Source organism: Trichosurus vulpecula, chromosome 5 (assembly GCF_011100635.1).
Source record: "Trichosurus vulpecula isolate mTriVul1 chromosome 5, mTriVul1.pri, whole genome shotgun sequence".
NCBI classification, from domain to species: Eukaryota; Metazoa; Chordata; class Mammalia; order Diprotodontia; family Phalangeridae; genus Trichosurus; species Trichosurus vulpecula.
The window spans coordinates 267,039,800-267,063,000 of record NC_050577.1 but is presented as its reverse complement, the minus strand read 5'-3'; the positions used below and the strand labels follow the sequence as shown (position 1 = coordinate 267,063,000).

Here is a 23,201-nt window from a genome sequence, read left to right as displayed (position 1 = left end):
TTGCTTGCCTTCTTAGGGAGGGTGGGTGGGAAGAGAAGAGGGGAGAGAATTAGGAACTCAAAGTTCTAAAAGTGAATGCTCAAAAAAAAGTTGTTTTTGCATGCAACCAGGAAATAAGATATGCAGGAAATGGGGCATAGAAATCTATCTTGCCCTACAAGAAAGTTAGGGGAAAGTTGAGGGTGGGGGGGGGGGAGTGACAGAAGGGAGGGCTGACTGGGGAATGGGGCAATCAGAATATATGCCATCTTGGAGTGGGGGGGAGGGTAGAAATGGTGAGAAAATTTGTAACTCAAAATCTTGTGGAAATCAACATTGAAAACTAAAAACATTAAATAATAAAATATGAAAAAATAAATATATAAAAAAGAAAAAAATTTCTAACTAGTACAAATAGGATGATTACTGTTTCTAATGTAGTAACATCTGGTAATGCTAGAAAAAGATCAGTTCTGCTTCCACGGTTATTTTACGTGAAATTCCAGACTCTTCCTACAAAGCAACTCCTTTACAATTTGGTTGATTTAGCATAAAATCTATAAATTAATCTCATCAGTATCATTAATTTTACTCTCTTGGTATAGCCCAACCACGAAGAGTGAAATTCTCTCTAATTATGTCTCTCCCTCTATTTCTGTAAAGATTGTTTCATAGTTGCATATATAAGTCCTGAATCTGTTTTAGCAGGTTAACTCCCAAAAGCTTTATGCATTGTAGAAAGGACTTTCTCATTCTATCTTTACCTCCTGGATGTTTTCTTAGTATTGCTAAGAAGGAGGGTGTTATTTGTGAAGCATGGTCCATTTTCAATGAAGACATGCAGGTACCTGGGCATTACCACTCCCCTTTCAAATATTGCAAAGTTATCTCTTGAATAATGCGTTCCCAAGATTTCAACAAGATGACTGAATCACAAGGAGTTTATTTAGCTCCTCTTTGAATGGATAAAAAATCCATCCAAATTAAAGTGCTAAAAAACAGGTGAAAGAGGGGTCAAAAAGCAGTTTTGTCAAAGGTATCTGAGTAACCCAATATCAGGAGAAGTTGACTAAAATGAAGACTTCACTTCCTAACTCCTACTAGCCGCTGAATACAAATTACATCCAAGTGTGGTGGTACAGTGGGATCCAGCTATTGCCCTTCAGCGCCACCTGGAGGTTAATAAAGGAGAAGCATCTCAGAACGGCCAGCTGCAACCGCCCCCCACCCCCCAACCCCCGCCTTTAGTTGGAAAGGTTTTCCAAAGGTCTTTCTGGTGAGCGAAGAGCTGGAAGGGAAGTGCTGGGGTGTAGTACCCAGAGAGAGCCAGCTTTGTGAGCTTCAAGTTTCTCTGGCTTTAAAGGCTAGGCACCTGAGGATGTTCTACATTTTCAAAAGGGAAACACTGGGAGCGATAGATACTCAAAATTTGTCGCGAGTCAAGTGAATTACTTGCTGAAGGCAGTTCATTGTTTCAGCATCAGGTCCTGTTTCTTTTTTTTTTTAAAGAGGTGTTTCAAAGTTTCAAAAACTTTTAAATTCTAGTCCAGTTTAATAAATGAATCTTTTTTTTTTTAATCATTCACCGTAGCCAAGTCAAATACTGAAAAGAGTACACACCAAACATTCGATCTACAGAAGACCTCTCGGGGTTTTCTGTGTGATCTCCTCTTCTCCGAGTTTTCACCGAACGTTATAAATGTTGAATCCGTGAACAATGATGAAACGTTTTCTGAACTAGCATTCATCATAAACTACAATGTTTCTAGTGAAAGGAAAGCTAGGGTGTTACAAAAACGAAGAGGGCATTGGCAGACAATGTTTGAAGCACATTACATCATACTTGCTTGTGAATTCCAGTCATTTCTTACAAAGAAGGAGCACAGCATACAGACAAGACATGGTCATCATTTCCTCATTCACTTACCCAGTTTTAAAGTCTATGGTGTGTTGAACTGGTCCTATTATAACAAATCCTAGCATTTGCGTAATTAATTATAATTTTGTTTGTTTATTTTAAAAAGCATATCATTAGTGGTAACAACTAGAGTAAGAATATATTAAAACGAACCCTGTACCGTTGGCCAACCGGTTTTAAATCGCGTGCGATGCGGAAACTTTCAATTCAAAGTAGAAAGTACTTAATGCCGTACCATAGGTAATTAATCGCCCAAAGTGTCTGAAGATTACAATGATCGCTACTGCAAAATTCGCTAAAGAAGAAAATAAATGATATAACAAAACTAGAGAGAGAGAGAGAGAGAGAGAGAGAGAGAGAGAGAGAGAGAGAGAGAGAGAGAGAGAGAGAGAGACAGGAATTGTTCTACACTATGTTCCATTTCAGGATGCTTAGTTCTTCAGCAATATTCCCATAGTCATCCAACAACTTTAGCACAAGATCCTAGCCAAGAACATGCTTAATTTGTAGTTCCCTGAATAGTTTGGGTTTGTCACTCTTGACAAAAGCCTGGACTTGGGGGAACCGCCCCAGTTTTCATCCACATACTTCAAGAATAACACCTTCATATGGCTTCCGGGTCTCAAACTGCTTCTTCCTGGCAGCATCCTCTGCAATTAGGATCCAGATGAGTTAAGCTAAACTGTCCAAGATCACAAGAGCTACAGAGCAAATTGCTGGAGAAACCCAGCTCACTGCATGCTTCCGATGATAATTCAGAGCCCTGTGCACATCCCGGATTGCCTCACCGGCGCCCACAGCAGCAGCACCCGGAACGCCAGAGCAAACCCCCAGTGGGCGCCCGCGATCGCCGAGGTTCCCTAATGCCTTTCAATGACATTCCAGAATGTGCGTGAGACACAGTTTTTGTTTACCTGTACTTTTTTTTTAACCTTTAAGTTGAGGTTTTGGTGGTTGCTGTGGGGAAAAGAAAAAATTAAGTCCTGGGCCCCTCCAGCTGAGAGGCTTCGCGTTGACGTCAGAGGATTGGGAAACCGCCGCAGGAGGGGCCTTGGCTTGGCGCCGCCCTCTTGTCAGTATGGGGCATCTTCACATATGCGAGTGACACGCGTCGCGAGCAATGCTTCAAATATTTTACAAGAAGCTGAACTTCATTATGTTCCCTGGGCCACCTGTAATAGAGAAGAAAGTTATGGAGGACGCGCTGTGCGACTTCATTTTGTTCAGGGAGAAAAAGATAGAATTATTGATACTTGCCTGGGTGACAGTGGTGAGCCTTTAACGTGTTACCTTCCGGATGCCTGCAAATTTTATTTAATGGGAATTACCCGTTTGGAACATGATTGTGGCCGGAAAAATTACCCTGATGTTCACGTCCAGGTGCAATTCTTCAAAACTTGGGTGATAAACTAAGTGCTTCAGGCAGCAGCTGGAGACAGAAATAAGATGAATATTGGACAGGGGCAGATCCTTCTTGTGGTAGTCTTCTTCAGTTTACTAGTGGCCACACAAATTGGCACTAAGACAGCAACTTCTTTTTGTAACTTGCCCTTTTTCATATATTCACATTGCCCAAAATGCTAATTAATCTTTTATGAGTAAACTGGCCCCTTTGATGTTGTCACATCAACATTTCTTGTTGATATAAAAGGGTTATGCTGCTTTGGAGACGTGGTTTTTTTTAATTACATTTGAAACTATAGACTCCTCCCCAGACAGTCCTAATTATATTACTACATTATGTTATAATATACTTTATATTTGGAGTACTTTTCTCAGGGCTTATAAACAAATATACACTTAAGCGTACTTTATTATGCACATATTTTTATGAATAAGGAACTCAAACACTTAAAAAAGAAGAAAGTTAAGTACTGAACTGAAGGATATTTTGTATTTTTCTTTATTTAGTGAGCTGCTACAATCAGAGAAGTCATCGTCTAGTCTTCTAGTAATGAGCCTCTCCATGCTCAGCTAAGATGGTCCTGAGAAAGCAGTCAGTTACCTAGACCCAGTGATGTGCTGGAGCCAGCTCTTACTGACTCAGGAGACAATTGTTCAGTTTTCAACGTGAGCATTTTGTATTAGGAGGGCAGAGTTTATAATCTCAAAGAGGATCATAAACATGTCTGAAAGGTTCGGAACCGCCGGATATAAGAAACTCTCAAAGTAGAAGGTAGAAGAATCAAAACATATATTTAGGCTCCACAGTAACCAACCCATGAACCAGCAACCCCATTTTGATATATTGATCAAAAGCTTCCAGGCCCAATAAGTACGCCTTGAAAGAGTAACCAGGAGGCTACAGAGAAGCATGATTGCATAAAGCAAATCATGCTTCCCCCTCTATGGTAAAAAGATTACCCACTGGCCTGAAGTCTTTGTTCAGCTTCCTCCCGTAGGTCAGCTCTGCTACTGGCAGCTCCTGCTTCGGCTGTGGCTATAGCTATAGCAGCCTCTGGCTCCAACGGGAGCTGCTTTTAACCATCCAGCTTCTGCGGGGGTGTAAGGTACGCCGGGGAAAGCACAGGTTCTTTCAATCTGCTTAAGCAAGGTGAAGGGGTTGACCGGGAAAGCACAGGTTCTTTCCATCAGCTTAAGCAAGGGAAGCAAGGTGAAGGGGCCGACAAGCTTACTCCAGTCCAACATACAAACAGCATTCAGTTCAGAGGAAAAAGCCAAACTAGTCAAGGGCACTTGTTGACTAAGTGCTAAGGAGCCCATTTTTGGTTGCCAATACACTCCACCCCTTGTTATAGGATACATAATCTAATTAGCCACGTATCCTAGAACATACATTGTGATCCAATTACAAAGGAAACTAAAACATATCATTCATCATAAAGCAAAACATATCATTTGGTGACATTCCTAAATATTGGTTTATGATTCAAATGTGATCCACCCCTAGGTCCCAGAAAGATAATCTCTTCAATCAATCATCCCAAAAATAATTATTAATAATTCAAATGTCCACCCCTAGATCCTTGTATCCATTACATAGGATCAATAATATCATAACAATAAAACAACACAGCAAGGATAACACAAAATAAGTAAACAGAACACTCTCATCATTCCCACCCCCCTTGAACGATTGGGGCTCAAAATCTTGGGGCAAGGGGTGAAGATCTCATTTTCCATAGCTTCTTCATGCTGAAATTGGATGTAGAGATGGCCCTGCCCCCAAAAAGTCCCATTCCAGAGGTCAGTTCTTTAACGAGCTGGCAGGAATTCCAAGAATGCTATGTGCTTAGGCAGTCACCAGAAAGTGCAGGGTGCTTAAGCCTAAAGGAAACAAAACTAGCAACAAGGTTAGCCAAAACAAAGGACAAAAAGAGTAGACAAGTATGGACTATTATTCTTCAAATAAAATCATCTCAAGTTTGGTTGAGATTTCAGTTATGCAAAGATCCAACATCAGAGCCAAACTCAGGTGGGAAATATTTCTTTTCAAGAGGAACATAATGAGGAAGCCAAGAGGATCCCACCCTAGATAGAGACTAAGATTGTCCTCTCAGCCTTTCCCCAGATGTACAAGGAAACACAATGGGAAAATTAAACTAAGAGGATCCCATCCTAGATAGAGACTAGGATTGTCCTCCCAGCCTTTCCCCAGATGTACAAGTTTTCATCCGTTAATCACACAAGGTCACCTTCAGTCTGAGTGGCTTGTGGGCTTGCAGGAGCAGTTCTTATTTCCCTATTTCTCGTGTTATCAAGTCCTCTATACATTCTGTATAATTCATTGGTTGGAATTCCATCTATCATTTCAAAACCTACCCCTGCTCTCAATAGAGCAGTAAACATTTCTTTCCTTGTTACTCTCCTTTGGCGCCAAGTTTGCTGGTTATTCACCCTTCTCTCTCGAGGAGATCTATCCCTTCCCCAGTCACCTAAGTCATGTAACTGTAAAATCTTATTTATCACTGTTGTAAGACGGCTCCCTACTTCTCCAAGTAATAAATTCAAAATTAGTTGTTTATAAGCAGGGGGAGCTGTCCTAATTATTAAATTCCTATGAGGCAGTCCCATTGGATCATTGTAATATTTGTCTGCAGTTCCTATCATAATGGCAGTCTTCATTACCTCCTCCTTTAGTCTCATGATACAATCTCTAAGTGAATACCAGGGTCTGTGCTCAGTGGGCCACATAGAATCAGTAGCATATCTCTTATTGCATCCCACAGCGGCTAATGCCAACAGAGTAGTCCTGCTATCACCATCTCCTTGCTGATGATGTTCCCTAAAAGCTTGTTGAACTAGAGGATCATGGCTGATACCTATGAATCTCATACAGTCTGTCCTATCTACTGATATTCCACTGGCACCTTGATCACTGAGTCTTACCATCCAAGATATCAATGGTTCTCCTATTCTTTGGCTGAATCTACTCAAAATATCTGTGACCTCTTGCGGTGAGAAATCTTCCTGAATTTCCCTTGTAACTGAATCTTCACCTCGGGTTTCTGTCTTCCTCCTTTGTATGGGTCGAGCCCTTGTCTGATCATTTAACCATCTCCTATTCTCTGTGTGAGGGACATCCTGAACCCCAGTAGTGTTTTGTGCCTCAGCCCCTAACATTGTCTCATTTTCCCCCCACTCACTTCCTCTGCCACCATGGCTAGGACGAAGCAGGCAGTCAGGCTCTTTCTGGGCTGGGTTGAAAGGCACTCTGGGCTTTTTTGGTCTCCTGTTGCTCTTAGCCACATTAATAGAAAAGTTCTCATTTGAGTCAGTTTGGTCTCCTGCTATCTGAGATTCCCCTTCTTGCTGTGGGGTAGGAGTGCCCCCATGTCTTTCACTTAATCTCAATCTTTCGTATACTAGCCGGTAGGCTGATAACACTATCCAGCTTTGCCTAGATAGTGATGCCCCTGACTGAATCCCAACTTCTTGTAAACACTTTTCCAAATCCCTAGGATCTCCTCTCCGTAGCCTTGGTTCCCAGTTTTCACAGGGTCCAGCTTTTTTAGCCAATTCTTTTGCTAGGGAGGAATAAAATGGATCCTCCCATCCTGGGATATTCATCTCTTCCTCTGAAATTGTTCTGCTTCTAAATAGAGATCTTATACCTAGCGATCCCATCCTGGTCGCCAAATGTAATAGGAGGGCAGAGTTTATAATCTCAAAGAGGATCATAAACATGTCTGAAAGGTTCGGAACCGCCGGATATAAGAAACTCTCAAAGTAGAAGGTAGAAGAATCAAAACATATATTTAGGCTCCACAGTAACCAACCCATGAACCAGCAACCCCATTTTGATATATTGATCAAAAGCTTCCAGGCCCAATAAGTACGCCTTGAAAGAGTAACCAGGAGGCTACAGAGAAGCATGATTGCGTAAAGCAAAATCATGCTTCCCCCTCTATGGTAAAAAGATTACCCACTGGCCTGAAGTCTTTGTTCAGCTTCCTCCCGTAGGTCAGCTCTGCTACTGGCAGCTCCTGCTTCGGCTGTGGCTATAGCTATAGCAGCCTCTGGCTCCAACGGGAGCTGCTTTTAACCATCCAGCTTCTGCGGGGGTGTAAGGTACGCCGGGGAAAGCACAGGTTCTTTCAATCTGCTTAAGCAAGGTGAAGGGGTTGACCGGGAAAGCACAGGTTCTTTCCATCAGCTTAAGCAAGGGAAGCAAGGTGAAGGGGCCGACAAGCTTACTCCAGTCCAACATACAAACAGCATTCAGTTCAGAGGAAAAAGCCAAACTAGTCAAGGGCACTTGTTGACTAAGTGCTAAGGAGCCCATTTTTGGTTGCCAATACAGACCCAGTGATGTGCTGGAGCCAGCTCTTACTGACTCAGGAGACAATTGTTCAGTTTTCAACGTGAGCATTTACACCTCAGAAATCAGCAAATGTTACAAATGAAGGCTTGATTCACTATTTTGTTGACTATCTAGAATTAAGAGAGTAAAGGAGCAAATGCTAATAATGCAGATCAGGCTTGAAGATATGTCATGCATACTTTTTTTTTTTTTTTTTTTGGTGAGAGCTAGTTGATAAACATTTGCCAGCACACTTCTCACTGGAAAATACTTGAAACCTTTCATCATGGTAGAGCCTATAAGGATTTAAGCTCCACTAGCAGAGACTTCCAGGAGCACTATCATACCACACTGAAGCACAAGAACAGGAGATTTACAAGGGCGATAATCATGTGGGCAACGCCTCTTCATTCTAGCCCATAATGCCCCTGTCTCATACAGCCTCATGGATCTGATAAAACCTAAATATTCCTCCCAAATTAAGAATAATAATATAGCTAGCATTTATGTAGTGCCTAATTTTTACTGAGCACTGTGCTAAGCCTTTCACAACTATTATCTCGATAATCCTCGCAACAACCCTGGGAGATAGGTGCTGTTACTATCATCCCCACTTTGTGGAAGAAGAAACTGAAGCAAACTGTTAACTTAAATGCCGTCCCCAAGGGCACACAGTCAATAAGTCTCTGAAGCTAAACTGTATCTATTAGAGCTCATCAAGTATGTCATTGCTGTGTAAGTGAACTAGGGAGTGAGAGGAAAGGGACATGAGGAGCCTTGAAAAGCAACATCTGAGAGGCAGTTGGGGCTACAGAATGACTGGGTAGAAAGGAAATCTTGACCAAAAATTGTGTAGTTTTCTCTTAGCAGTCTTCAAGTGGACATTTCCCTTGCAGAAAGGGGAAATACATTGCTCCAAACTGAGAACACCATGGTTAAATGGATACAGTACTGGATGTGGACTCAGAGGATCTGAGCTCAAACCCTGGCTTTTTCATTGGTCCCCGTATACGCATGAGTGAGACAGCCTCTTGACCTTAATTTTATTCACCTATAAAGTTAAGGGCTTTGCTGGAAAAGCTATTTTGTCCCATTCTGATTCTAAATCCTAAGGTACAATATTAGTGTATTCCATCGTTCCCCTAGTTCCCAAGAAATATAGGAAATATGTCCTGTAGATAGTCTTTGTCCAAGTATAAGTTGGCTCCTGATTTAGATGGCAGATTTGGGGGGCAGTGGTCAGGATACCAGCAGCCCAGTAGGCAGCAGGCTCCTGAACTTCTCTTACCAAATTCTAGAGCTGCAACTGATGTTCCTCTGACACCTTCCTTCCTTCCTGTCTCTTAAGACCACTTTCTCTTAACTATCTATGACTCTGCTTCCAAAGTCATCAAAGAATGAAGTTCATTAGTATCTTCAAAACAAGCTCCCCAAGGCATCTTTTCTTTTTCACTCAGTTGATTCCCCAGGGCCTATCCTAAATAGAGCTCTTAAAACCTGAGTCATACTCATTAGTGTGGAACCTGCCAAGAGTTGACAAACAGCTTGCAGAGGTCACCAGCATCGTTCCTTCTAGAGCACAAAGTCCAGGTATATTCTCACTCCCAAAGTCCTCTTTCTTTCCAAGTGTACCTGTTTATTCACTCAAGTAGGACTGCCTCTCAGTTTGATTTTGTATCAATGCCAGGAAGAGAGATGGTGGAAATGTCCACAAGGCAAGCATAAGACTAGGTGAGGCTATATTTATAACCCTTTTACTAAATCTCTGTAAGTCTGTGTTCTTCAGGTGAAGGCAACCAGACTTTTTATGAGGTTCAAAATAAATGTGGCTTCTTCCTGAGTCTTTAGAACAGAAAAATATGTATGGATGCAAATTCTAGGAAGAAAAGGTTGTATTGGGAATTGGTCTTTTTGGTCATGTTGATACTGGAGTATGCAGCAAACTGGAGACATTGATTACTCCCTTGGAGCTTAAGTGTCTAACCAATTTCTGTAGCATTCATTTAAAGGAAAGCAACAGAAACAACCCAGATGACCGTGTTTTATAACAAGAGCTGTAGAGCAATAAGAGAGGCTGTCTGATACTTCCTTTATCTTGGAGATACTTCGAGAATAGGACAAGACAAAAAAGCCAAAGGGACCGTAGCTCCTGGGGCCCCTTTCCAGAAACCCCATTATTCTTCTGGGAAATGGTATTACATCCATAGGTTGGTGTATTATGAGAGCAGAATTTACAATTTCAAAAAGAATCATATATATGTCTGAAAGGTTTGGAACCACTAGATATAAGGAATTCTCTAGATAGGAGGCAGAAGAATCAAAGCATATATTTAAACTCCACAGTAACTCCTGAATTCCAGGTTGTGCATTTCCTCTTTCTCTTTCTCATTTACATGTTTAGCATCATTGGAACTTGACCATCATCATGCTCACCCTGCTGGACTCCCACCTCCAAACCCCCATGTATTTCTTCCTTCGGAATTTCTCCATCGTAGAAGTTCTCTTCACATCTGTTTTTACTCCCAGGCTCCTACATAGTATCTCAACAGGAAACAAAATCATTAGCTTTGTGGGATGCTTCACTCAGTATTTTTTTGCCATATTTCTGGGGGCCACCGAGTTTTACCTTCTGGCTGCCATGTCCTATGATCGCTATATTGCCATCTGCAAACCCCTACATTATACAACCATCATGAGCAGCAGAGTATGTGTCCTGCTCATTCTCTGCTCTTGGTTGGCTGGGTTCTTAATTTCTCTAACAGCAATTATCATGGCAAAACACCAAGACTTCTGTTCAAACAATGTCATAAACCATTATTACTGTGATACTGCTCCCATTATTAAGCTCTCTTGCTCAGACACAGCACTTATAGAGCTGGTTGACTCTGTCGTGGCAGTGCTAACACTTGTAATAACCCTGGTGCTTGTGATGCACTCTTATATTAACATCATTAGAACAATTCTCAGATTTCCTTCTGTTCAACAAAGGAAGAAAGCTTTTTCCACCTGTTCCTCCCACATGATTGTCATCTCCCTCTCTTATGGAAGCTGCATCTTCATGTACATCAAGCCTTCAGCAAAGGATGATATATCCTTCAACAAGGGAGTGGCTGTGCTCAATACTTCAGTAAGCCCTCTGATGAATCCCTTCATTTACACCCTAAGAAACAAGCAGGTGATACAAGCCTTCAAGGACTTGGTCCAAAAGATTAGGGGTCATTGATGAGATGAAGAATTCAAACCTGCATGGGAAAACTGGGAAGAGGAAGAGTGCAATCTAAATATTAAATAGCTGTCAATGCCTTAGACTGATCGAAGGGGTATTAATGGAGAAGCTATATGGTGTCCAGAGGAGGGTAACCAGTATGGGGAGGGGACTAGAAGTTTGGTCATTTGAGGATATCTTAAAATGATTGGGAAAGCATAATCCATAGAAAAGATGACAGCGAAAAACTTTCGAATATGTGAAAGGTGTTCATGTGGAAGAGGAATTAGCCTTACTCTGCTTAACCATAGCTATTAGACCAAGACAGAAACAGACTGAAGAAGATTTTAGTTCAATAACAGGGAAAACTTCTTAAGAACTAAGTCTGTTCAAAACCATAATAAGATTTTTCAGGAGGGAAGACCTGCCCATTATTTAGGGATATTATAGTAAGAATTTTTGCTTCAGGTAGAGATTAGAGTAGTTGACCCCTCACTTGCCATCCAACTCTAAGAGTCCATGATTTTACTGCTTTATTATTTTTCACTCTCTTCCATTTCTTTCAGTCCCGTTATGCTCATACTCAATTGGCTCCTTTCCATCTTCCTCCAGATAGTCTCAGTTCTCCTTTATCCTAGTGAAGAAAAAAAGCCTTCCCTTAATTCCATTACCACTTCTCTTCATTTCTCCTCCTCTTCACTAAATTTCTAGAGGAAATGCTGGTAATTTTTGTGGATCTATTTTATACCCTAAAGTTTGCTGAAAATATTCATTGTCATACCCAAAAAACATCACAGAAGGAGGAAAAGTTCTTACATATACAATAGTATTTATAACAGCTCTTTTTGTGGTGACAAAAAACCAGAAACCAAGAAGTCAAACACTTGAGGAACAGTCAAATATATTGTGGCATATGACTAGAGGGAGTACTATTGTGCTGTAATAAATGAAGAAATAATTTCCAAAAGAAATGGAAAGATTTATATGAACTGATGCAGGATGAAATTAGCAGAACCAGAAGAATAATTTGTGCTATAATATCAATATTATATAAAGGAACAATTTTGAGGACTTTTATAAACTTGTGGACAGTGAGAACAGGTCCAAGAGAACAATGTATACAAAAACAACACTGTAAAATGAATAATATATACAAAAATAACACTATAAAAATGGTAAGAACTATTATCAATACAATAACAATTCATGGTTCCATAGGCTGTTGGAATATGCTGTCCATTACAGAGAAATGATGGATTTAGAGCACAGAATGGGATATAAACATAGATATACACATATATGCATGTGTGTGTATCTTGTATTTTAATGGAAATTGTTTTGCTTGACTATACATATTTGTGACAAGAATTTTATATTTCAGTTTTAATTGGATGAGGGGTAGGAGGGAGAGAGAGTAGATTCTGTTAATTTGTTTAATACCAAGAGGTTATGGAGGGGGTTGCATATGTGAAATGTTACAAGAACTTTCAGAAGAGGTCACTTCTTAACTGTTTTATTTTGTTACAAGAGACATCCTACAAAATGGGAATGATCTGTAAATTTCTGTAATATAAAAACAAGATACATCAAAAAATTTTAAAATAATTAAAAATAAATTCCTACAAAATATAGGAAACATTTACTTCCTCTATTTCCTAATTTTGTAGTAACTGCTCCATATCCTGCAGTCCATCTCTACTGCAACTCCCTCCCTCTCTCCCTCTCTCTCTCTCTCTCTCTTTCTCTCTCTCTCTACATTTATGGAATTCACAAATAAAAATTGCCAAGATCTATTAGAGTCAGAAGGCAAAGTGAAAACTGAAACAATTAGCCAATTACCTTTTGAAAGAAAACTTAAAAGGAAAAAGTTTGAGAATTTTCATAGTCAATTCCAGAGCTTCCACATCAAAGAAAAAAATACTACAAACAACCAGGATTTCAACTACCTAGGAAACGTAGTCAGGATTACATAAGACCTTACAACTTCTGCTGTAAATGATAACGTGTCTTTAGGATACAGTATTCCAAAAGGCAAAAGATACAGGCTTACAACCAAAATTCACTCATCCTGAAAAACTGAGTATAATTTTATATGAGAAAAAAGGAGATGTTTAATGGATTAGAGGAATTTTAGATATTCTTCATGAAAAGACAAGAGATGAATAGAAACTTTGAAAGGCAAAAGCAAAAATCAAAAGAAATGTAGAAAGATAAATGCATTTGAGCAATTGGAAGGGGCTGACAGATAACATAGGGTCAGCATTTTAGTGGAGGTGAAATAAGTGATCCAACAGAACCTTTATATTCTGAAAATTCGGTCAATGAGAGATAATTTAAGAATCATAGGACTCTCTTAAAACTGTTCAAGAAGCAAGTTCAGATGGAAGCACAAACAACCTGGACAATAAAGAAAGTAACGTGATAGCTCAGGTTGGAATTTAAGTGTTTCTACTTGACTCTGGTCTCTGATTTAATCCTTAATCCTCTGGACCAACTGAATCTCAAGGACAGTTTTAATGTTTTACATAAAAACTAATCTTGTCTAAGAGGCACCCTGGAATAGAGGACAAAGCACAGGGCTTGGAGTAACCAAGACCTGTTTTCACATTCCATCTCAGTGGCCTCTAAGGTCCCATATACCTACAAATCTATGTTGCGATGTTCCTATTGTGGAGTAGATGTTCTTCCTATGACAGAGCATTATTCTGTAGCAAAATGATAAAGGTCTTCCAGAGTACTAATTAAATTGTCATAGGGACATTATTAATATCTCTGATGTCAGGGATGCCAGAAGCCTGGTATAGGAACTACTAGATAAAGAGCTTACTGCATATAAAACAAAAATAGAAAGAATGAAAATAAAAGATAGCAAGCAACGTAACACACCTTGATGGATAGATTGAATGTGGAGGACAATTAAAAACCAGAAATCCCAGGCTTTTGTTATCTACTCTTTTTTACTAGATTTTTTATTTTTCATTTACAATGCTCAGTTCTACATGTTCTTGACTTTCAAATTTTCTTCCCTTCCCTCCCCTCTCCCCTACCCTCCAAGACGGCATGGAATCTGATATATCTTCTACATATAATTTCACATTAAACTGATTTACACAATAGTCAAGTTGTGAAGAAGAATTATGACCAATGGAATAAATCATGAGAGAGAATAAACAAAAACAAAAAAGAAAAGAAAAAAAAGAGAGCAAATAGTTTTCCTCAATCTGCATTCAGACTCCATAGTTCTTTCTCTGGATGTAGATAGTTCTTTCCATCATGGGTCCTTTGGAGCTGTCTTTGAGTCTTGTATTGCTGAGAAGAGCCAAGTCTATCAAAGTTAGTTATCACAGAATCAATATGTCTGTGGTTGTGTACAATGTTCTCCTGGTTCTGCTCCTGTCACTCAGCATCATATCATGTAGGTCTTTCCAGTTTATTATGAAGTCCATATCTTCCCCATTTCTTACAGCACAATAGTATTCCATTCCATTCATATACCACAACTTGTTCAACCATTCCCCAATTGATGGGCATCCCCTTGATATCCAATTCTTTGCTACCACAAAAAGAGCAGCTATAAATATTTTTGTACATACAGGGCCCTTTCCCATTTGTGTAATCTCCTTGGGATATAGCCCTAGGAGTGGTATTGCTGGGTCAAAGGCTATATACATTTTTATAGCCCTTTGGGCATAGTTCCAAATTGCTCTCCAGAATGGCTAGATCTGTTCACGACTCCACCAACAATGTATTAATGTTCCAATTTTCCCACATCCTCTCCAGCAATTTATCATTTTCCTGTTTTCTCATGTTAGCCAATCTGACAAGAGAGATGTGGTACCTAAGAGTTGTTTTGATTTGCATTTCTCTAATCGATAGTGATTTAGAGCATTTTTATATGACTATAGATATCTTTAATTTCTTCCTCTGAAAACTGCCTCTTCATGTGCTTTTACCATTTCTCAATTGGGAAATGACTTTTATTCCTATAAATTTGGTTCAGTTCCCTGTATATTTTATATATGAGGCCTTTATCAGAGACCTTGGTTGTAAAGATTGTCTCCCAATTGTCTGCTTTCCTCCTAAACTTTTTTGCATTGGCTTTGTTTATACAAAAACTTTTCACTTTAGCATAATCAAAACACATTTTAATGCTTCATTGTCTTGGTTACCTGCTCCTCACTTTATGAAATCTCATCATGTGGGTCAGGGGAGGCTTAATTGATCAGAGGTGCCCTAATCAACAGCCCTCCCACTGAATACCCACAATATACATTACATATGTTATATACAGTGTGGATATACACATACGTAGAGACAAACACAGATGTCATCTTAAGGTTAAAAAAGCACCTTTCTTATCACAAAGTCAAGCAGTGCAAGTATTATTATTGACATTAAAAAGTGTCCATGAGTTAATGACAAAAATGGGTGTCAAATTCTTTTTAAAATTTATCAGCTTATATTAATATAATTATGTCATTTTTGTTATTTTTGTTATTAGCATTGTCTGTTGTATATACTTTTACTTATATTGAACCCTACATTCCCAATATAAATGTAACCTGGACATAGCATATAAGCTTTTTATTCTGTTACAGCAACAGATTAATGCTAATATTTTACTTAATATTTACTTAATATTTTGAGGATGATATTCATTAGGGATAATGGGCCATTGTTTTATTTTTCTTTTATATCTTTCTGGTTTAGATATCAGTGTTTCAATCATAGAAATAGTCTGGTAGGATGTATTCTTCTCTTCTTTCTGTAAAATGTTTGTGTAACATTGGAATGTCTGACAAATCCACTTGTAAATCTGTCTTGTCCTGTGCTTTTTTGCTCTGGGAATTCATTTATGCCCAGTTTACTTTCTTTTTTCTGAAACTAGATAATTTATATTCTGTATTTCTTTTTTTTGGAGGGGAGAACACAGGGCAATTGGGGTTAAGTGACTTGACCAAGCTCACACAGCTAGTAAGTGTGTCAAGTGTCTGAAGCCGAATTTGAACTCAGGTCCTTCTGACTCCAGGGGCAGTGTTCTACTCACTGTGCCACCTAGTTGCCCCAGATTCTCTATTTCTTGTCCAATTAATCTGAATCCTTAGTGTTTTTGTACAAATCCATTCATTTCAACGAAGCTAACAGTTTTGTTGGCATACAATTGACCAAAAAAGTTTTCTGATAATTTTACCATTCATTTCTCATATTTAATAATAATAATGATAATAACAAATAACATTTCTAAAGGTTATAACTCACTTTACGAATATTACCTTCTTTTATCAGCATGACAACCTTGGGAAGTATATACAGATAAACCTTCTTTCATAGTGCTTTCCTTTATTGTGCTCTGTTCGTATTGCAATTTTTTACAAATTGAAGGTTTGTGGCAACCCTGCATCATGAGTCTATTGTTAGCATTTTTTCAACACCATGGGCTCATATCATGTCTCTCTGTCACATTTTGGTAATTCTCATAATATTTCAAAATTTTCAGTTTTATTTCTTATGGTGACCTCTAATCAGTGATCTTTGATGGTACTGTCATAATTGCTTTGGAGCCCCACAAACCATGCCCACAGAAGACACTGAAGTTAATCAATAAGTGGTTTGTGTTCTGACTACTGCATCATTGCCTGTCTCCCTTTCTCTCCTCCTGATGCCCTATTCTCTGAGGCACAACATTGAAATTAGACCAATTAATATCCCTACAATGACCTCTAAGTGTTCAAGTGAAAGCAAGAGGCAATCTATGTGGCAAATATCATTGTTGGCTTATTTTAAGAAGTTGCCACAGTCACCTCAGTGTTCAGCAACCACCATCCTGATCCATCAGCAGCCACCAACACCTAGGCATGACATCTAGCAGTAAAAACATTCCAACTCCCTGAAGTCTCAGATGAGAATGAGCATTTTTAAGCAATATTTTTAATTAAAGTAGGTACAATTTTTTAGACATAATACTATTGCATGCTTAATAGACTACAGTATAGTGCAAATATAACTTTTATGCGCCCTGGAAAACCAAATAATAAGTGTGATTCTATTCATTGCAATGTTTCCTTTATTGCAGCAATCTAGAAGAAAACCTCAAATATCTCTGAGGTAGGGCTATACTATTATTATTCCTGCTTTAAAAAAAAAGGAAATTAAGGCAGACAGAGGATAACAGACTAGCCTGAGGTCACACAGCAAGTAATTGGCTGGATTGGAACTCAGGTCTTCTTGACTCCAACTCCAACATTCTACTCACTGCACCACCTAGCTACCTAACACTGACCTGCCTAGAAGTATTCAGATGCTATGCCATTCAGCATTCAGTGAAGCTAGATAGATAGGAAGGGAGGAAACAAACCTTTATTGAGCACCAGTTACAAGTCAAGAACTGTGCTAAGCACTTTAGAGATATTATCTCATTTAACTCTCATAACAACCCTGGAAGGTAGGTGATACTAGTATTTCTATTTTGTAATTGAGGAATACATGAGGAAGCAGGGTCACACAGCTAGTGAGTGTCTAAGGCCAGATTTGGACGCTAGTCTTCCTCACCCCAGCCCCAGCCTTCTGTCCAGAGGTACCACCTAGCTACCTCTCAGTGCCTCTTCATATATTAAGTAATGATATTGATTGATTATTCATGGTGAATTGAAGTAGAATGAAGTTTGCCTGTATATCTCTTTTAATCCAGTCTATTTTTACTATTTCTTTGTCTGAAATCATGATTATACCCTTGCTTTTTAAAATTCACCTGAAAAAATTAAATAAAATGAAATACACTTGAAGCAGAACTAAATTTTCACCCAGCCCTGTAGTATAATTCCGTATGAGTCTATATGTTTCTTGTAAACAACTTGTTGGGCTCTGCATTCTAAACTATATTCTTACCTTCTTCCATTTTGTGGGTGATTTCATCCCATTCATATTTGTGGTTATAATCATCCATTGTGTATTTCCCTCCATCCCATCCTCTTAGTCTTTTTTTCTCATCTTTGCCCCCCACCCTCAGCTTACAAAGAAGGTGCTAAAAAGAGGAGTTCGCTTAACACTTAGTGATCTATAACTGAAGTGATCTCTTTGCCCCTCCGCTCCTCTTCTTTTCCTCTTTTCTAGTCCCCATCTCAAATTCTCATTCTTTCTTTCCTCTTAATCTCTCCTTCATGATCCACCACAGCCACACCACAGCCAGATTTTGCTTTGCTTGTCCCCTACCTACCATGCCTCTAAACCACCCTCTTCTCCTGCTATCCTGACGTTTCCCTGCTGAGGTTAATGTATTTGTGCATCAAAAATCTGTGTACGTGTGAAACTGTGTTAAACCCTCTTTTATCCAATTCAGATGAAAGTGAGGTTCACGTTGCACATTCCCCCATCCCTTCCTCCTTATTTATAGACTTTATCACATATCCCTTGATTATGTGAGATAGTCAAGTTTCCTCCCCTATCTCCTCATTTTTTCCTTAATTTTTTTAAAATCACCTCTTACACCACTTCTTCTTTTATTCCTACTATGAGATCAAAGCTCTGTGAATGGTTGTCCCTAATCGGGACACTGGGTGGTTTTCTCTCCCCTCTGAGTCTTCCAAAACCAGGATCCTTCCTCTACTGCGCCCTCTGGAGGCAACAACGCTCCTACTATTGATTCACTCTAGTGCTGGAGTTTTCCCAGTCAGGGAGCTTCTGGGACCTCCCTGAGGTGAGAACTTTTGGACTGTTTCCTCTTCCAGGGCTCTTAACTTCTGCTCATCTTTTTGTTTTACACTGGACTGGATGAATCAAATTACTGAAGAATCACTTTGGATTTAGGGGTTAGTGCTTGATCTGGTGCTCTTGTGGAATCATCACTGGAACAAAGGTGAGATAGTTGGGTCCTCTGCACCTTTCACGTGACCGTCTTTACCTGGAATAACAAGAAATTATTAAGTACTTACTACATGCCAGACACTGTGGCAGAGGCTCCACTCCAAATGTTCTTATGGACTATTTGTGCCTGCCCTGTGGTAAACCACACTCAAATTGATCTGATCAGCCACAATTGGACACACAGTATCTTGACCCCAACATAGAAATGACATTTTGGTCATCTTTGAGAACAAAGTACAACCAACCAACCAACACAAAATAAACAGAAAACTGAGTTGGGAGGGAGAATGTACTAGCTTCTGAGAAATCAGGAAAGGGATAACATAGGAGATTAAACTGAGTTTCAGAAGCTAGTAATTCTAAGAAATGGATATGAGGACAAAGTGTATTCCACTATGGAATATCCTTGAGCAAAGACAGACATGGCAAATAGAGTGTCATTTGTGAGTCAATTTAACTGGAACATAGGAGGAGTAAATAGTGAAATGAGTAATAAGTCTGGAAAGGTAAAATGCAGTCAGCTTACAGAGGGAACTAACCTTATCATAAAGCTCTTCCTTGATTTTAACTTCCATGCCTCCTTCTACACCCACAGTACTCAATCCAAAGCAGAGAGAAATGACAAAGGGTCCTTGTCTTCCATATGACATCCTTTCCGAGCCTTGGCAACTATTCACAATTCAGCATTTCCCCAGATAATATTTGGAAAGGATGTGCCTAGCAAATCGTAGATGCTTAGGAAATGCTCATTTCCTTCCTTCTCTCTCCTCTACAACAAAAATCCAAACAATTGTCAATATCAAACAACATATTTCCTTGGCTTTAATGGTGTGACAAAGGCTACCTGGTGCTTGTACGTGTGGGAAATATCACTCTGGTCGTCTGGTTGCCTTCTCTGGCTCTATAATTAATGATTTTGCAAATATGTCAACAACTGGAATTACATGTTCCAAGTTCACCGTCCACAAGATCTAGCCATACTGGAAATAACAGAGTTGTGCTTGGTCCCCTCTGGACATCAAGATCAAAGGCATCCCAAGCCAAGTATCAAGATGGAGGCAGAGGGCAGTTGTCAGAAAAAAATATATAATTAGAGTACCTAGTGCTATTATGTGCCAGCAACTGTGTTTAGAATTATAGATATAAAAACAAAAATGAAAAAATGAAACAGTCTCTATCTTTAAGGTTCTTACATTCTTCTGGGGTAAAACAGTAAGTACACAGTTAAGGAAACTATATCTATATCTACATGTATGTATATGTGCATATATACCTACATAGTACATACATATGCATTCCCTATATGTGAATGTATGTGCATATATATTTCAAAGGAATAATATTAATGGCTGGGGGTGGGGAGAGATTGGTGAAGATTTCATGTAGGATATCATTGCATTCAAGCTAACCCTTGTACAGAACTAAGGATTCTAAGAGACAGAAGTCAGGAAAAAGTACACTCCAGACTTAGGAAACAACCTGTAAAGAGGGAGAAAGGTAGGGGCTGTACTATAGTGTTTGGAGAACAACAACCAAGCCAGTTTGGCTGCAACATAAGAGTCCATGATGGGGAGCAATGTGTATATAGTCTAGAAAAATAAATTGAAGTCAGACTGTGAATGACTTTAAGTACCAAACACAGGAGTTTGTATTTTATCCTAGAAATAACAGGGAGCCACCAAAGGTTCTTAAATAGAGGAGTGGCCTGATTAAACCTTGCCTGGGGGCAGCTAGATATCTACAGCAGCAAAAGAGAACTGGCTCTGGAGTCAGGAGAAGCTGAGTTCGATTTCAGCCTCAGATTCTTAATAGCTGTGTGCCACTGAGCAAGTCACTTAAACCCTGATTGCCTAAAAAGAAAAGAAAAGAAAAAAGAAAAAACTGTGCCTCGGAGATATTAATTTAGTAATTGTGCAGAGGGTGGAAACATGAGGGGAATGGCTGGAAACAAGGAGATTAATTAGATAACTATTGCTATGGTCCACACAAGAGGTGAGGTGGGTCTGAACTAGTGTAATGGTCATGTAAGTGGAGAGAAAGACATGGATACAAACAAGATTGTGGAAAGAGAATCCACAAAACTGGGCAATTGATTGGATATGGGGAACAAGGAAGAGGAAATAAGTGAGGATGACTCAGAGGTTTCAAACCTAGAAGGATGGTGGTACCCTCAAAAAAATGAGGAGAAAGGTGGGCCTAGAGGAATAGAAAATGAATTCTATTTTGAACTTGTTGACTTGAGTTTGAGATGCCTCAGAGGCGTTCAAATGCAGATGTCCAGCAGTCACTTAGTGATGTCTGACAGGGATGAAGGAGGGACAGTCATCTGATTAAAGATGATCATGGAAACTTGTAGGAGTTTAGGAGATTACTCAAAGGAGTGAAGAAATGGGAGGAAAGGCCTAGGACAGACACCTGAGGTATACCCGTCACAGGGGAGTGATGTGAATGATGATGAAACAAAAGAGACTAAGAAGAAGCAATCTTCAAGGTAGAAGGAATAGTAGGAGAAAACGCTATCAAGGAGAAAAGAATATGGAGGAGAGTGTAGTCAACAATATCAAAAGCTCCAATGAGGCCAAGAAAGATGAAGATTGAGACGCTAGAGTAACTGGTGATACACAAGGAAAGCCTTGAGGGTGGAAATGATTGGAAAACTGCTCTAAAAACAAAGAATAGATTTAGGAGGGGTGAGTGACAAGGAGAGATGCAAGTGTACAATGCTAATGTAACATATAAGAATTTTGACATTCTCTATTTTATAGTAGAGCTTGCAGGAATGATGATGAGATCAAAGATATCAAAGAACAAGTGACTTCCCTCTGTATGTGTGTGTGTGTGAGAGAGAGAGAGAGAGAGAGAGAGAAAGTACAGGTCATGGTAGTTGAGGAGTCAATGAAATGGGAAGACAGGGTGTTTGAAAGAAATAAACATTATATTTGTGTGTGTGTGTGTGTCTGTACATATATATACATATATATACATACCTATATATACATATATATGTCCCCTGAGAATAAGACTGTGAGCCTGACAACAAAGTCCTTGAAAAAAAAGAGAGAATGTCCTGAGGGGTCAGGAAATAACAACCACCAGGATCTCAATAGGGTGATATATTTAGATAGGTCAAAGTGAGTTAGACATAGAGCATAGGTCAGATCTGCTGATCCTAACTGTAGATCCATCCAAGCTCAGAGTAGGACTCATTACCTCATAGATTTAATGATTCCAAAAGGATTTCAGGAAAAGTTCAGCCTGGGATGGAGATAAGTGGAGGGATAGATCCTGGAGATCAGAGGAGTTGGAAATAAACAAGGGCAATCTAAACAAGACTTACCTCAATTTAGATCAAGCCAAATTCTGCATCTCCTCCAGTAAAATATAAGTTCCTTAAGGGAGACCTTGTCATATTTGTATCTCATTGTCCTCAGCACCTTAACAATGTGCTGCACATAGTAAACATTTAATGAATGCTTGTTAAATGGATCTGAATACTGTCTGCCACTGGTACACTTCTATAGAGCTTATTCTCTGATAGTTCTCACCACCAAAGTAGTTACTGGCACTGAACACAGCCAATGGAATGCCTTACCACAGAGGAAGGAGAGAGGGAGGGCTCCATTTTAAGGTTCTAGTGCAGGGAGGGGTCTCAAACCCTCACATAGTGGTGTCTGAGGTGTGTCAAAGCAGGTATAACCTAATCACACTAAATCATTTACATCATGTCCCTTAATCCATGTGAATACCTCTCAAACTGCAGCACCAGATTCAGCACATGCTTACAAGCTCAACACCCCCAAATACTATCACAGAAACCAAATCACAGAATCTCAGTGTTAAAAGTAATCTTAAGGAGGGCAGTGTCCAGCTCACAGACTCATCTTTACCCCAAACACCACCCTTCTACTTGGAGACTTCAATATACATGTTTATGTCCTTCAGACATTGGCTTTCTAGTCCATCTAATCCAACCCATACCTGAATAGCCCTCCAAAAGTGGACACCCAGGCTCCACTTGAAGCATAAACTTGAAAACAGCTACCAGATCAGAGTCTTAGATGAAAATTGACAGAGATTCCTGGGACCTTCAGAAAAGGAAGGATATCCTTCTGAAAGACCAGGCCCATTTCAGCCATAATCCTCCAGGAATCTCCATACTGTGCAAAGATCTAGGGGTTCAAGCCACATAGGTCCCCAATTCATTTTAAAAGGTCAGATCATGATGGTGAAGAATACTAAACATGCAGAATGAGAAACATTTTTGGACAAAGTTAACATAGGAATTTGTTTTCCTTGATTTACTCATTTATAACAATGGTTTCTTTTTTGTTTTTCCATGAGGGCAGAGGGTAGAAGAAAAAATAAAAATGTTTCATAGCTGAAAAATATAAATTTTTTTAAAAAATAAAGATAAGGAAGCATCTCTCAACTCACCAAAAAGGAAGCCAAGCAAACCACTGGACCAGACAAGAACT

The 23,201-nt window shown here is 39.4% G+C and overlaps 1 protein-coding gene across 1 annotated transcript; it reads left to right on the top strand.

Annotated features, from left to right (window-relative positions):
- The first annotated feature begins 2,087 nt into the window (after nucleotides 1-2,087).
- LOC118851289 (olfactory receptor 6C4-like) lies at nucleotides 2,088-10,884 on the top strand. The gene is given in 4 exon segments (XM_036760752.1): nucleotides 2,088-2,137; nucleotides 2,589-2,785; nucleotides 10,005-10,067; nucleotides 10,070-10,884. Coding segments are annotated over 4 exon segments (1,125 nt in total).
- The last annotated feature ends 12,317 nt before the right edge of the window (nucleotides 10,885-23,201 follow it).